Source organism: Petaurus breviceps, unplaced genomic scaffold (assembly GCF_028583685.1).
Source record: "Petaurus breviceps papuanus isolate PSGF00001 unplaced genomic scaffold, PetGlider_PUasm1.0 90994, whole genome shotgun sequence".
NCBI classification, from domain to species: Eukaryota; Metazoa; Chordata; class Mammalia; order Diprotodontia; family Petauridae; genus Petaurus; species Petaurus breviceps.
The window spans coordinates 622457-638640 of NW_027187393.1; the positions used below are offsets into that span (position 1 = coordinate 622457).

The window sequence follows — 16184 nt, forward strand, 5'->3', positions numbered from 1 at the left end:
TTCCCTTCAGCAAAACTCCCCCCACCACAGACTGCATGTGACTACATTCAGCCTATTAGGGGGCAAAGTAGCACTGTGTCATCTTGCTTATCTCACCTCTTTCTCATCTCTTAGCATGCAGATACCTCCTGCCACTGTTTCCTCCTTTACCCCTGCCTCATGTCATGAAATGGTCTTACGTGTTACCAAGGCCTCTACTTGTTCAAGAGATCCCGTTCCATCCCATCTCTTCCAACAGATTGCCCCCACTCTTTCATTGATTTTCAATCTCCCTTTCTACTGCTTCATTTCCTACTACCTACAAACATGTCCATATCTCCTCTATCCTGAAAAAAAACTCTCACTTGATCCTTCTATCCCCACTAACTGTTGCCTATTGTCTTCCCCTTCATAGCTAAACTCATCTAAAAGTCCCTCTATAGTAAGTGCCTCCACCTTTTCTCTTCCTGGTCTCTTCTTAACCTCTTACAACTGGCCTTCAAACTTATTCCACTGAAACTTTTCTCTATAAAATTACCAATGACCACTTAGTGGTCAAATCCAATGTCTTTTCCTCTGTCATTATTCTCCCTGACCTGTCTCTATGACCTCTAACACAATTGATCACTCTCTCTCCCTGGACACTCTCTTCTAAGTTTTTAGGATACACCCCTCTCCTGGTTTTCCTCCTACCTCTCTGACTGCTCCTTCTCTGTCTCTTTTGCTGTATCCTCTGCCAAGTCATGCCCCTTAACTCTAGGGTTCTGTTTTGGGTCTTCTTTTTCTTCTACTTTTATACTACTTTACTTGGTGATCTCATCAGTTGCCAGGGATTTAATATCATCTGTATGCTGATGAGTCTCAGATCTACTTATCCTGTTCCAAACACTTCATCTCCAAATGCTTTTCAGAGATCTATTAATATAATCATATGATTTTTCTTTTTTTTGTTGTTATTGGTACAGTCACTGTTGTTTAAGTTTTCCAAATATTGAACTTGCCCTGTATTTCTGTTATAAATCCAAACTGATCATAGTATAAAATCTTTGTGATATGCTGTGGTAATCTCTTTCCTAGCATTTTATTTGAAATTTTTGCATCAATATTCATTAAGGAAATTGGTCTTAAGTTTTATTCTGTTTTTGCACTCTTTTGTTTGGATATTGAAACCATATTTGTGTCATTGAAGGAATTTGGTAAGACTCCCTCTTTACCTATTTTTTCCAGCAATTTACATAGTATTGAAATAAATTGATCTTTAAACATTCAGTAGAATTCTTTTATAAATCCATCATGTCCTTTTAAAAAAAATTAGGGAGTTCATTTATAATTTGTTCAATTCATTTTTTCTAAGATCTGATTATTTATGTATTCTATTTCCTGTTCTGTTAACCTGGACAATTTGTATTTTATAATAATTCATCTGTCTTAATTGGATTGTCAGTTTTATTAGAATATAGTTGATCAAAATAGTTTCTAATAATTGGTTTATATTTATCTTCATTGGTGGTACATTCAGCCTTTTCACTTTTGATGCTGGTATTTTGGTTTTCTTCTTTCTTTTGTAAGAAATAAAATTAACTAGTGATCTATTTTATTTTTTCTTGTAAAACCAGCTCCTTGTTTTATTTATTTATTTATTCAATTTTTAAAAACTTTTCATTTTGTTAATTTCTCCTTTGATTTTGGGGATTTCTATTTAATAGAAATTTAATTGGAGAGTGTTGATTTGTTGTTTTTCATTTTGTTTAGTTATATTCCCAATTGATTGATCTACTTTCTCTCTCTTTTGTTAGTGTAAACATTTAGAGATGTAAATTTTCCCCTATTTCTTTGGCTGCATCTCACAAATTTTGGTATATCATCTCATTATTGTCATTATCTTTAATGGAATTACTGTTTTTATGATTTGTTCTTTGACTCATTCATTCTTTATGATTAGTTTTGTACTCTATAATTACTTTGTAATTAATTATTAATCTATGCTTCAAAGGTCATTTAATGCATGTAATTTTTTTTTTGTTCAAGTCAATGTGCTCTTTACAAATATTATCTCATCTGAGCTATATAACAACCTTGGTGTAATGGTAATGTAATTTGAATTTGAAGACCCCTTTCTGAATTGGCAAGTAAGCAGGTACTTAGCACCTTGTTTCAAGTTAAGCAAAGGTAGCAAGTACTTAGCACTTAGTAATTAATCAAGCCTCTGTTGGGGAAACAGAAGGTATGAATGGCTGTCTCCTGTTACTGATGTAACAGGAAGGAGTTGGCTGAAACAGAAAGCTAATGTTGTGTGTATATAAGGAAAAGCCCCAGGAAGGGACAGTCAGAATTTCTTGGGACCAGCATCTGGAGGCAGAGCAGAGCAGCTACAGAAGAGAAATGAGAATTGAGAACTGAGTCAGAATTTCCTGAGAACTTGTGGTGGAGGAGATTCTTCTGAAGAGGAGCCTAGGAGGCTGAAGAGGAGTCCAGGGGCCTAGGAGCCTAGGAGCCCATGAGTCTGAAGAGGAGCCCAGGAGCCCAGAAGAACTCTGCCCCTCCCCACCCCCAGCTGGATAAGGTGATTCTGATTTTTTGACCGAGCTGCAGAAGACTGAGGAAGCTTAACTGGGATGCTATAACTTTGTCTGTTTGTGGCTTGCTTGAGTCTTGAATTCCCAGGAACAGAAATTGTGAAGGATTTGAGATGGACTGGATCCTGTGAACTTTGGTGTGGAGCAGGACTTACACAGAGAGCTGAACAAGGAACTGGAAGCTGTCTGCCTTTGAATCCAGGTGACTGTTTGGTGGGTTCAGGTAGGAGCTGCCTGCCTCAAGTCAAGATGAAAAGACCCCTCTGTGGGTACTGAGTAGTGATGAAATTGTAGTTTACTAGTGACCTGGGGTGGAGGTTCTGTGTATTTTCTAAAGATTGTACTTAGTGATTAATGATATTTAGTAATTGATTGCTGAATAAGTGATTGATTGAGTTAACTTAGTGTGCCCCATGAGTGGAAGACATTGACTATTGTACTTTGAGATGATTGTTCTTCACTCAAAACTTTGTGGCCACCATGGTGGAAACTATGTGGCCATTTTAACAAGCTGTTGTGAATACTATATTGTGATTTTCTGTGATAAGTTGTAATATTGTGAATGCTGTACCGTAACTTTCTGTAAATGTTTTGCTTTGATTTGTTACTAAATAAATAGAGTGTTCACTATAGTGTGTAACCAGAATGTTAAAAGTTGTTCACAATAGTATTCTTCTGGAAAGCTGCTTGTGCATGGTGTTACACCAGGGAAGTGGGTTCTATAATTATCCCCATTTCATTTTATTTTTAAAAAAATTTAATTAATTTGTTTACTTTTAGATTACAACATTCAGTTCCACAATCCCTTGAGATCCAAATTTTCTTCCCCTCCCTCCCCCCATGGTGGCATGCAATCAGATATAGGTTCTACAAATATCTATACATTAAACATTAGTCAAGTTGTAAAGAAGAATTATAACCAATAGAGTGAACAATGAGAAAGAAGGAACAAAACAAAACACAAAAGAGAGAGAAAGTAGTATGCTTCAATCTGCATTCAGACTCTATAGTTATTTCTCTGGATGTGGATATCCTTTACCAGCATGAGTCTTTTGGAATTGTCTTCTAACCTTGCCTAGTCTATCAAAGTTAGTCGTCACAGATACAATGTGTCTGTAATTGGGTACAAAGTTCTCCTGATTCTGCTCTCCTCACTCAAATCAGTTTATTAATATCAATATCAGTTTATATAGGTCTTTCCAGGTTATTATGAAGTCTGTCTGCTCCTCATTTCTTATAGCACAATAGTATTCCATTACATTCATACACCACAACTTGTTTAGCCATTCCCCAATTGATGGACATCCCCCTTGATTTCCAATTCTTTGCCACCACAAAAAGAGCTGCTATAAATATTTTTGTACATACAGGACCTTTTCCCACTTCTATGATTTCTTTGGAATACAGCACTAGAAGTGGTATTGCTGGGTCAAAGTGATTTAATAGTCCTTTGGGCATAGTTCCAAATAGTTCTACAGAATGGTTGGATCAGTTTGCAACTCCACCAACAATGCATTAGTGTTCCAATTTTTCCACACCCTCTCCAGCATTTATCATTTTCCTGTTTTGTCATCTTAGCCAATCTGACTGGTGAGATGTGGTACCTCAGAGTTGTTTTGATTTGCATTTCTCTAATCAATAGTGATTTAGAGCATTTTTTCATATGTTTACAGATATTCTTAATTTCTTCCTCTGAAAACTACTTGTTCATATCCTTTGACCATTTATTAGTTGGGGAATGGTTTGTATTCTTATAAATTTGATTAAATTCTCTCTATATTTTAGAAATAAGACCTTTATCAGAGACACTGGTTGTAAAAATTCTTTCCCAATTTTCCACTTCCCTCCTAATCTTGGTTACATTGGCTTTATTTGTACAAAACCTTTTTAATATAATGTAATCAAAATTATCCATTTTGCATTTCATAATGCTCTCTATCTCTTGTGTGGTCACAAATTCTTCCCTTCTCCATAAATCTGACAGGTTGCCAGATTGCTTACAGTATCAGTCGTTATATCTAGATGGTGCATCCATTTAGACTTTATTTTGGTATATAGTGTAAGATATTAGTCTATGCCCAGTTTCTGCCATACTATTTTCCAGTTTTCCCAGCAGCTTTTTTTTTTTTTTTATCAAATAGTGATTTCTTATCCCAGAAACTAGGGTCCTTGGATTTGTCAAACAGTAGATTACTATAGTCATTGACTGCTGTGTCTCATGTACCTAATCTATTCCTCTGATCCACTACTCTATTCCTCAGCCAGTAGCAAGTAGAAGATGACTGCTGCTTTATAATACAGTTTAAAATCTGGTATGTCAATGCATGTAATTTTATTGAATTATGGTCCAAAATACTGTTTTTTGATGTCTCATGGAGTCATTAGCTTCCACTTGACTGATTCTAATTTTTAAGGAGCTATTTTCTTCAATATATTTGTGCTTTTTCCAAGCTGTTAATTTTCTTGTCATAGTTACCTTGCATAGTTCTCATTTCTTTTCCCATTTTTTTCTTCTACCATTCTTATTAGATTTTTAAAATCCTTCCCCCTCCCCCTTTTAAAAATATTACTTTAGCTCTTCTAGGAATCTTTGTTGGGCTTGTGTCCAATCTTTATTTTTCTTTGAGGTTTTGTTGGTAGATGTTTTCAAGTCATTGTTTTCTTCCGAGCTTGTGTCTTGAGCTTCTTCATATTAGATTTTTATGGCCAAGTTCTTTTTTTGGGGGGGAGGGGATGTATATTTTTCCAAACAATGTTTTGACTTTGTACTTTATCTTATGGACTCTGTTCACCTTTGGTGGTGGTGGTGGTGGGGAGGATGACTGGCCTGGTCTATTATGTCCTTCTGCTGTCTTTGCAGCTATGTCTAGGGACCTGTAAGTTTTGGTGCTTTCAAAGTGACATGATCCAAGGAGAGGTCTTATCACTACCCTCCTGTTCTACATTCTGGTCCTTACCAAGACAGTGCCTCTACTCCTTTAAAATGGCAACCACTCTTCTCCATCTTGGAACTGTTACCTAGAACTGGGTAATGGGCAACAGGCCTGCCAAATGATGCCTGATCCTATACAGTGCTAGCACAAGGGTCCCCTGGAATCTCTTTCTGGCTAGGTATTCAATCCCCCGACCATCCCAGGGAGCTTCAGGCATTCTCCCATTGCTGCTGCCACCTCCAAAGCCCATAGCTAGTGCTACTTCCACTGAGTGGCGCTCCTATCCATCCCTCACCCTGCAGACCTCTCTTTCTGTGTTTCTAAGCTGCCCAAGACTGGGAAAATGTCTTACTGTGACTTTTTATCATTTCTATCTGCTGAGAATTCAATTAAATACATTTTCCAAAGTAGTTATAGAAGAATGTGTTGAGAGAACGTGGCAAGAATGCTGGTCTCATTCTGCCATCTTCACTCCACCCTATTTTCAGGATCCGTTTAACAAAGGAAACTTATTTAATAACATCATGGACAAGATGCAGCAAAGATACAGTGTTATTTCAATTGGGTGCAAATCTCCTTCCTCCTGGAGATAATGAGATTTCTGGGACGTGGGAGACATTATGGTCAAAATTGAATAAATATGTCTTAGAGGAATGGGGTGAGCCTATGAAACCTAGGACATTTTGTTCTCAGGGGTCAAATTGGGATCAGAAAAAGAAATTCTATCCGGGTGACTTTATAGAAGCCTTTTCTTTTCTACAGGTAGCCCTGGGACAAGATGGCCTGGAGCCTGCTGGTTCTTCTGCCCTGTCTCTTGGTCTCTGGTAGGCATTTCCCTCCGGTCCCCCTCTTCTCCCTCATCCTTTGTGGCTGGTGGCATACTGATGTCTAAAGACATTGTTCTCCCACTGGTATTTCATCTGTGGTCCAGTGAAGCCCCTGAGTGTCAGTGGTCAGACTGGGAAAGTTTAGCTGATAGGTCTGGAAACACTAGTGCCCAACTCTCTATGGCTTCTGGGAGGGTCACTGACATCAGCCTGGTCTCGGGGGTTTCCCTCTACATGTTGGATTTCATCCTAGAGCCTCCATATTCAGATAGTGGCTGTAGGCCCAGCCCTATGCCCAGACTGTGGAGCTTATAGAAGGTGATATCTGTGCCCACAGGAAGGAAGTGGGTCAGAGCTAGGGCTGGGAGGATCATGGCTGGGCGTTGGCACTTGGGGAGTTGTGGGTTAGGGAAGATGGGAGTCAAATCAGGATTAGGATTAAGACTGGGGGTGGGATTTAAGAGGCATGAGTTAGAGGAAGCTGAGACTCAGGGAACAAGGCTTATGAGAGGTCAGTATTAGGATCAGGACTGAAGTTTGGGATTTGTGGAGGATGGGGATAAGGATGAGGGACTGGGAGTCTGGAGCCAGGGCCCAGAATTCAAGGCAGGTAGGATACCAGGATAAGGGTCAGGGCAGGGGACTTGGACTTGGGCATTTTGAGACTTAGGCTTAGAGCTAAGAGCCAAGACTCAGGGCCCAGGTTTGGAGATTGGGTCTCAGGTCTCAGTGTTGACTTTGCAGTGCATGGGAACTCAGCTCCAACATTTGCCGGTAGCATGAATCTAATTCAACTGTCTGAGGACATGCCTGTGGGTGAGTACCTGTTGTATCAAGGTGGGTGGCTTGGCCCAGGGTGCAGGCCTACAATGAGGGACTGAAATTATCTCAGAAGAGAAGGGACAGGGTTGTAGGCCTATGTCCACTTGTGTCTGAGCTGATGACTCCAGATTATCCCTCCTTCTTAGATGTCAAACAGTAGACTTGTATGTCTCAAAAGACCTTAAAAATTACCTGGCTAAAACTCATTTTACAGAACAAAAAATTGAGGCCTAGAGAGGGCAAAGCCTGCCCAAGATCCTTACTTTGAAGCCTCTGACTACCCATCTCCCCAGCTCTTCCTTGGGTTATCCTGTTTTTGTTATGCTTTTCAGTTTGGGGATTTCCAAATGTGTTCTTCCAGGCAACTGTCCCTGAAACCTTTTCATGGATGGACTCTCATGGAAGGGCAGAGCTAGGGGCTTAAGTTACCTAAGAGTTTTACTCTTGGTCTCTGCCCTCATTCTTTCTATGACCATAAAGGAGTCAAGATGGGCCACTGGAAAGAACACCAGAATAAAAAGCAGATGACCTATGTCCAAGTCTTTGCTACACTACTACACTGCTATACCATACTTCACTATATTGCTATGAACTCGCTGTGTCACTTTGAGTATGTTGTTTCCCTTCTTTAGCCCTCATTTTTCTGATCTGTAAAATTAGGAGGTTGGACCCAAATCTAGGGCACTAGATGATGCCTAAAGCACTTTCTACCTATGATATTCTATGTTCTAGAGTTCCTTCTGACTCTACCAGCCTAGTTATTTATTCTGACATTGCATCAAACCATCAAACAGCACACACTTAATAAATGCCTATTCTCAAGCTGTACCTAGCTCTAAACCTCTAGAATCTGTTGACCTTCAAGGTTCTTTCTAACACTAATAAGCCATAAATTTATATCTGCAAGACCCAGGTACTCCTGAAAGCTCTTCTATAGTCTTTCCCTGTTTCCTACTCAGGCCCAGGGGTCAACTCTGAGGGAAACTCTATGTGTATGTGTGCGTGTATGTACGTGTGTGTGTGTATGTGTATGTGTATTATTTCAAGTCTCTCTTCTCTCTCCATCCTCAGGGACTACAGCTTTTTGGATTATAGCCACAGACAAAGATAATGACCCTCTGATCTACCAGATGAGTGGTCGTTATGCTTATTACTTTGATGTCAACGAGAACACAGGGGCGGCTATCTTGAGCAGTCCTTTGGACTATGAGGTAAAAGCTTGGGAATAAGATGGAAGTAGGCCATCATTAGCTGAAATTGGAAGGAGGCATAGAGGAAATCCTTTGGAAGGACAGCACACAGGGTGGCTGGGTGGTACAGTGAATGGAGCATTGGCCCTGGAGTCAGAAGGACCTGAGTTCAAATCCAGTCTCAGACACTTGACACACTTACTAGCTGTGTGACCTTGGGCAAGTCACTTGATCCCAATTGCCCTGCTTTCCCCCCTCCAAAAAGAAAAGAAAAAAAAAAGACAGCATATATTAAGGTCTAGGGACTGTATTGGCTTGGAGCAGGATGCTATGCCACGAAAGGCAGCATATTTTTGGAGTCAGGAAAACCTAGGTTCAAATGTAGCCTTAGTCACTTTTAAAAAATATTATTTGGGGGCAGCTAGGTGGCGCAGTGAATAGAGCATTGGCCCTGGAGTCAAGAGGACCTGAGTTCAAATCTGGCTTCAGACTCTTAATACTTACTAGCTGTGTGACCTTGGGCAAGTCATTTAACCCCAATTGCCTTGCCTTTCCCCCCTCCAAAAGAAATATTATTTGTTTATTTTTAACATTCATCTTTCTAAAATTTTAAGTTCTGAACTTTTTTCCTCCCTCCTACCTCTCCCCCACCCATTGAGAAGACAAGAAATGTGATATTAATTATGATGTGAAATCATACAAAACATATTTCCACATTTGCCACGTTGCCAAAGAGTGAGAAAATTATTGTTTAATCTGCATCTAGACTCCATCAGTTCTTTCTCTGGAGTTGGATAGTACTTTTCATCATAAGTCCTTTGGAATTGTCCTGGATCATTGTATTGATCTGAATAGCTAAGCCATTCACAGTGTAATTGTACAGTGTTGCTGTTATTGTGTAATTTGTTTTCCTGGTTCTGCTCACTTCACTTTGCCTAAGCTCCTTTAAGTCTTCCCAGGTTTTTCTGAAGGCAGCCTGCTCATCATTTCTTATGGTACAATAGTATTCCATTACAAACATATGCTATGGGGTGGCTAGGTGGCGCAGTGAATAGAGAACGGACCCTGGAGTCAGAAGGACCTGAGTTCAAATCCGGCCTCAGACATTTACCACAGAGACTAGCCATGTGACCTTGGGCAAGTCACTTAACCCCAATTGCCCTCCAAAAAGCAAAACAACAACAACAAAAAACCAAACATATGCTACAACTGGTTCAGCAATTGACCAATAGATGGGCATTGCCTCAATTCCAAGTTCTTCGCTACCACAAAAAGAGCAACTATAAATATTTTTGTACATTTAGTTCCTTTTCCTTTAATCTTTTTGGGATACAGACCTACTAGTGGTATTGCTGGATGAAAGCTTATTCACAGCTTTATAGCACTTTGGGCATTGTTCTAGATTGCTCTCCAGAATGATTGGATCAGTTCACAACTCCAGCAACAGTACAACAGTGTCCCAATTTTCCCACTGTCCTCTCCAACATTTATCATGTTCATTTTCTGTCGTATTAGCCAGTCTAATAGGTGTGAGGTGGTAGTTCAGAGTTGTTTTAATTTGCATTTCTCTAATCAATAATGATTTAGAACATTTTTATATGACTATAGATAGTACTGATTGTTCATCTGAAAACTTTCTGTTCATATGCTTTGATCATTTGTCAGTTAGGGAATGACTCATATTCTTATAAATTTGACTCAGTTCCTATATATTTGAGAAATGAAGCCTTTATCAGAGATAAAGTAAAAAGTAAAAATAACTTAGATACTTATTAGATGTGTGACCGTGGGTAAGTTATTTAGTCTCACTGAACCTCAATTACCTCACTTGTAAGATGATGGCATTGGACTAGATAATCTCTAAGGTCCCTTCTGGCTCTAAGTCAATAATTCTAAGGCAGGAATAGTCCTCACTCTGGAAGTTAATATAGCAGGTAAGAAGATGACAATTTGGGCATAGGGTCCAAGAAATATGGGTAGATGATGATCTGAGTAGAGGATATAGATCACAGGATCTGGAAGATGACATGGATTGGGAGATCTGGGTCAGAAGGCACAGAATAGGGGATTATGGGAGAAGACACAAGTTGGGAGAATATGGATAGATCTGGGAAGGAATGGGCCATATTTGCTAACTCAAAGAGCTGAAACTGGAGGAAGGAACTAAGGATATAGCATTGGCAGGAGTGTGAGCACTGGGTAGGTGACCCTTCATAGTTCAACCCCCTAAAATTGCATCACACCTCCCTTCTTGCTTTTCCACAGACACGGTTCCTTTTTAATGTCACCATCTCTGTGTGGGATCATGTAAATCCAGAGGTATGTTGGGGGAGTTCCTAGGGCTTGGAAAGTTGAGGTAGAGGTTAGTGTTAGGAACTCCAGAGGACTAATTTAGGACACAGGCAACTCCTGGGTCCATGATGTTCTATTTTTCCCCTAGGTGTGGCCAACAGATAATCACCTCAGGTAACCTGAGACAAACCTCAGGGTAAAGAAAGGGGAATGCCTAGCTGGGAGGTGAGCAAGAATAAAACAGAAGTCAGGCTGGGTTGGTACCAGAATGTCTGAGGGTCATTGAGATTCAAGCACCTGAGTCTGAGATAAGAGGGAAGATGAAATGCTTGACAAGAGACTCAGGATGGGAAATCATTTGACATCGACATAGAATGTCAAAGCAAAATTGCAGGGATTGTCAGATCCTTTGTCTAGCTTGACCCATCTCCTAAGATCCCAGACTTTTTCTGACAGCAACTGGCATTTTCTGTTTTTCTTCTTACCCCCAGAACCAGGATGGGCTCAACTATGTCCCTTACTCACTCAGCTAGTCCTATCAAATTGTGGCTCATGCATAGAGCTGTACCGAACCTTAAGAAAATTCGGTGATGTCATTAGGCTGCTCTGAGAATTAAATAAATTAAATTCATCCAATATTTATTAAGCACCTACCATGAACAAGGTATCATATACTGGGGTTATATAGATATGAAAATGACATGGTCTTTACGTCTAGGGATCATATGATTTAATACCAGCCTCCTCTTCTCTCATAAAGGTGCAGAAGGTGTTGCAAATATATGTGACTGACACGAATGACAATGAACCAGTTTTCCAGAACACACCCTATTCTACTAGTATCAACGAGGTAGAGTATGCTATGAGCTCAGGAATGTTGGGTGAAGTGCAGTGGGATATTTGTAATGTAAAGGTCAGGATGAAGGAAATTGAGATTTGGGGTTAGAATCAAGGAGAGAGGACCAGGGTCAGAACCAGAGAGGGCATAAATCTAGGGGTCAGGACCAAGAAGAAAGGGTTCTGGTTGAGGCCGAGTGGGGCAGGGGTCTTAAGTCAGGATCAAGGAGAGCAGAGCTCCATATTGGGTCTTTGCAATTTGTGGGCTTAGTGAGAGTAATGGTGCTGGTGTTGAGACAGAGAATAAAATATCATTCTTACCATCTAGGACTTTCCATTCTGTCCCCTCCTTGGGGTATCATATGTAAGATAATTCTATAGTGATTTAAAATTCACAAAGTACTTCCTGAGAGATAGGTAAATATTATTATCTCCATTTTCCTGGTGGGAAAAACAAGTCAGAGAGACAAAGTGACTTGCCTATAGTAATACAGTTTGTCACTGGCAGAGTCTAGATTCCAAATTAGGGTCTGCAATTCCACATCTGATGCAAGTCTACAGGCAGGATTACAGGAGACTATTGTAGTAGTCCAGGTGAGCGGAACTGAGCTAGGCTGCAGAGCTGCACAATGGGGTAAAGGAAAGTGTACTAGGTCAAAACTTAGGCCTAGGGTCCAGGCCCTGCCACTGATTCAATATAACCTCGAGCAAGTAATTTTCCATTTGTGGGCCTCAGTTTTTCCATCTGTAAAATACAAAGTTTGGATTCATTGTCCTCAGATTCTCTTTCCAACTCTACCAGTAAAAGTCAATGAATTTAAGAGAAGATGGGAGGAAAGAGAGATATAGTGGAGGTAGAATCTGCAAAATTCAGAGATTGATTAGTTGTGAGGAATAAAGGAAAGAAAAAGACTTTTCCTGCCCAAGTGATGAGGAGGACGGTGGAAACAGTCATAGGGAAATCAGGAAAGAGGGCAGATTTCAAAGGGAAAATCATGAGGTTAGTTTCTGACATATTGACATTCAGGGGTGACATCAAGGCTCAGATCTCTAGAAGGCAGCTGGAAATAGAGTTCAGATCTTCAGAAAGATGTTGGGGCTAGAAATATAGATTGAGGAGTTAATAATTGACACAGAAGTGAACATTGGAATCATGCAAGTAAATGAGATTATCAAGGAATGAAGAAAGAAGAGAGCTGGACTAAGCACCGACACTTTCAGAAGGTCTGTTCTAAGGACATAGGAGGAGGAAGTGTTAGTTTCAGAGACAGAGGTGGAGCCACAGGGGAGGTGGGAAGAGAACCAGGAGAGTGCAATATTATAAAAGACAAGGGAAGAGAGAGCATCCAAGAAGGGGTGGTTGTGAGTCAGATGCTTTGGAGAGGAGGAGGAGGACCCAGAAGATTGGCTATGATGACTAGGAGGTCCCTGGTCACATTGCAGAGAGCAGTTTCAGTTAACTGGTGAGGCTAGAAGCTAGATTGCAGGGGCTGAAGATAATGGGTGGAGAGTATGTGAGACAGGGTACACAGACCGTTCTTTCTAAGAGCCTATCAATGATGGGGAGGAGGGAGATGGCTCAGTAGCTTAAGAAAGTTGTAGGGTTCAGAAAAGGCTTTTTTCTTTTTTAGGATTAAGGTGGTTGGAATATGTTTTTGGACTGAAGGGAAGGAGCCAGACCAGGAGAACTTGGAGAAGCAGTAGAAAGAGAGGAATGATTAATAGACTAAAGTTCTGGAGGAAGTAGGAGGGAATGAGATCAGGGGACCAGGAGGAGAGGTTAATCTTAGTGAAGAGGAGTGACCCATCTGAGACTTGAAGGAAGGAGGAGAGGGCATATGAATATATGTTTGTAGATGGAGAAGAAGATGAGATCTAACTCTAATAAATTTGCTTTTGGTGAAGTAAGACACAAGATAATCTACTAAGAGTAAAGAAATGAGGATCAGAAGGAGAAGTGAGAGAGGATTGAAGGCTTGAGGGAGAGAAGAGGGGGTTTGAAGTAACCCATGGTGAGTGGGAGAGAAGGCAGCAATAATGAGAAAGCCTGTCTCTCAACCCTCCCCTCCTTCCATGAGTTTGGCCCCTAACACCTGAGACTTCCTTTTGGGCTTATGTCAGTCTTAGAGACCTGTATAGAGGATTTAAGAACTGGAGTCCCTAGGCAAGAAAGGAGAAACTTCTGGATTCAGTCACTGAACATCAGGAACTCTAGAGGGAGGTCTTGGAAGCTGAGGAGACCTGAGTTCTCACCACTCCTTTCCCCATGCAGGAGGGTGGTTCAGGTCCCCAGACTGGGGGTTTGAGTTGATCCAGAAGAGGAGGTGGTGTGGACACCTCCTAAAACTCAGGATCCTTCTCTTCCCTGTGTTATAGACCCTGCCTGTGGGCTCCCAGGTTTATACAGTGAATGCAAAAGACCCGGACACGGGGTTAGGTGGTTTTGTGAACTACACCATTCTTGAGGTGAGTCAATCAGGGAGCAAAGGTGTTCTGAGATCACCTGGGGGGAGGGTCATTCATGGGCTATGGATCCATGTGACAACAGGAATCGTCCGCACCCTACCTGATCCAGAGGCTTGGGTCTGTCCTAGGAACCAGAAAGCTGGATTGCTCCCTGTATGACCACAAGAGGGCAGTGTCTTCCCACACAATAGGTGGAATCAACCCTGGGTGTGGAAGGGAAAGAGCCATTGGGAGATGTTCCTTCCCCCTACATTGGACAGTTTCAGGGCTATGAGTGGGCAGGGAAGGAGGAGGAGAATCTGGTGGGTGAAACAGAACAGCTCAGGAGAAATGGACTCTAGCACCAGCTCTGCCACTCTCACCCATTGCTAAGCAAGCTGACTCTTCTGAACTTTGGTTTCTCCATCTGTATAATGAGGGAGTTGGATTACATGGTCTTTAAGGTCCATCCCCAGTCTGACGTTCTAGTTTTATGTTCTAAGGACTCTGATTCCTCTCACATGCCACAATTCTATCTTTATCCTCTGAGGGGAAGTCCCTTCAAAAAAAAATCACAGAATAATCTGTTAGAGTGGAAAGGATTTTAGGGGGTAGCTAATACAATGAAGTGACTCGCTCAGGGTTAGAATTAGATTTGAAAACAAGACAGAGGGTTTAGAGCTAGAAAGGACCCTAGAGACCTTGCACCTCTTTATTCTACGGGTGAAGAAACTGAGGCAAAGGACGGGGTAGGGACTGTCCAGTCATATGGCAAGTCATTGGCAGAACCTGAACTAGTGCTAGAGCCTACCTGTTCCCAGCCCAGGTTCAGAGTAGAGGCACTAAACTGGACACTAAGGCCAGAGCCATAGTAATTCTTGTATGTGGGAGCAGGAAGACCAATTCAGTAGTGAAGAGGGGTGGGGTAGGCAACCCAATTTCAAGTATGTCCATGCCAGGAGAGGGGAGCTCTTGTCTCCTTGCCCCTTCCCCCCACCACCATTGTGAGGATAGGCCCTCCCCCCCCCCCCCCCCAAGAGGCCCCACTGAAATTGGACTGAGACTGTTACAAGCTAAGTCAGTTCAGACAAGCAGAGGTGCCAAGGTGAAATTTGGGAAAAAGATCAATGTTGGGGGGAAAAATACAATCTCCCCTAACATTAGTTCCTCAAGTCCAAGACCCAGTTTGGTTGGCTGGCTAGTTATGACTCTAATCAGGACTCATGTTCCTCTCTCAGTTCCAGCAGGAGGGCAATGGACCTTCAACATTTTTTACTGATCCCCTAATAGCTGGGGGGGGCAGGGGAGGAGGGGAGGGGGAGTAGTTAGAGTGGTTGCTAGTTGGAGGGAAGAGTTAATTATGGCTCTCTGCTCAACTTCGGAGGTTTCTAAGACCTGGATGCAAGATATGGAGGGCAGTGTTTTGGGTGAGAGCAGAACCAGAGATAATAAGCTTCTGTCGAAAGAAGGAAAGGGAGGCCAGGATCCTTGAGTAGCCTCAGAGCTGACTCAGCTGGGCCTAGACCTGCTTTCCTTCAGGGCCCAGAACAGCGGTCTGCCCTTGCTCTTTGGTAACTGGGCTGAACTTTCTACTTTGATCTCTGTTCCCTCCCCTGTGTCAGGTCCTCCCCAACACTCCAGAAAACCAGAATCTCTTCTCCATCCTGTCCAATGGAACTATCATCCTTAAAGGTTCTCTCAGCTACAACAATAAAAGCATGTTCTACCAACTGAAACTGCAGTCCTGTGTGAGAGCAGACTCTGGTCTGGGGAAAGGGAAACATTTTTTGGGTGGAGTGAAGACTTCCTAGGGGTGGGAGAGGATTTCCTGTTGAGAAGGAGAAAGGTCCTTCCTAGGACCTGACTGTAGTCTTCTGGTTGGAAAGCTAGGGAGAGAGGAGGAAGGGGAGAAAGTAGAATTAAGGAGGGATCACAAACAGGTCTGTGCTGCCATTCTCTGCAGGACCAAGACCAGGTTAAACCACTGTGTTCTCAATCAGTCTTCCTAACAGTCACAGTGATTGACCTTCCAGATCTGGACCCACAGTTTCTTCAGGAGCCTTACACAGCTTCTTTAGGAGAAGATGCAGCTGTGGTGAGGCAGGGGCTGGAAGTGGGTGGGTGGAGGGACCTTGGAATGGGGTGGTCTAGGTCTTCTTTGGGATCCCCCTTCTGATTATGCTGGTGGCCTCTCCTTCCAGGGCACCTCAGTATTGACTTTGAAGACTATGGATGGAGACAAAGGCATCAATGATCCAGTCAAATTCTCTATATCTAGTGAGA

The 16184-nt window shown here is 41.8% G+C and overlaps 1 protein-coding gene across 1 annotated transcript in view; it reads left to right on the plus strand.

The window, feature by feature from the left end:
• The window catches only part of CDHR2 (cadherin related family member 2), a 60039-nt gene that overhangs the window by 17520 nt on the left and 26335 nt on the right, over positions 1–16184 (plus strand). Inside the window, exons 2-10 of the mRNA XM_069077765.1 lie at positions 6251–6312; positions 7060–7131; positions 8209–8348; positions 10593–10646; positions 11380–11469; positions 13833–13922; positions 15524–15649; positions 15865–15996; positions 16103–16178. Coding sequence (XP_068933866.1) covers positions 6267–6312; positions 7060–7131; positions 8209–8348; positions 10593–10646; positions 11380–11469; positions 13833–13922; positions 15524–15649; positions 15865–15996; positions 16103–16178 — 826 coding nt within the window. The 5' untranslated portion in view covers positions 6251–6266. The remainder of the gene's footprint in view (positions 1–6250; positions 6313–7059; positions 7132–8208; positions 8349–10592; positions 10647–11379; positions 11470–13832; positions 13923–15523; positions 15650–15864; positions 15997–16102; positions 16179–16184) is intronic.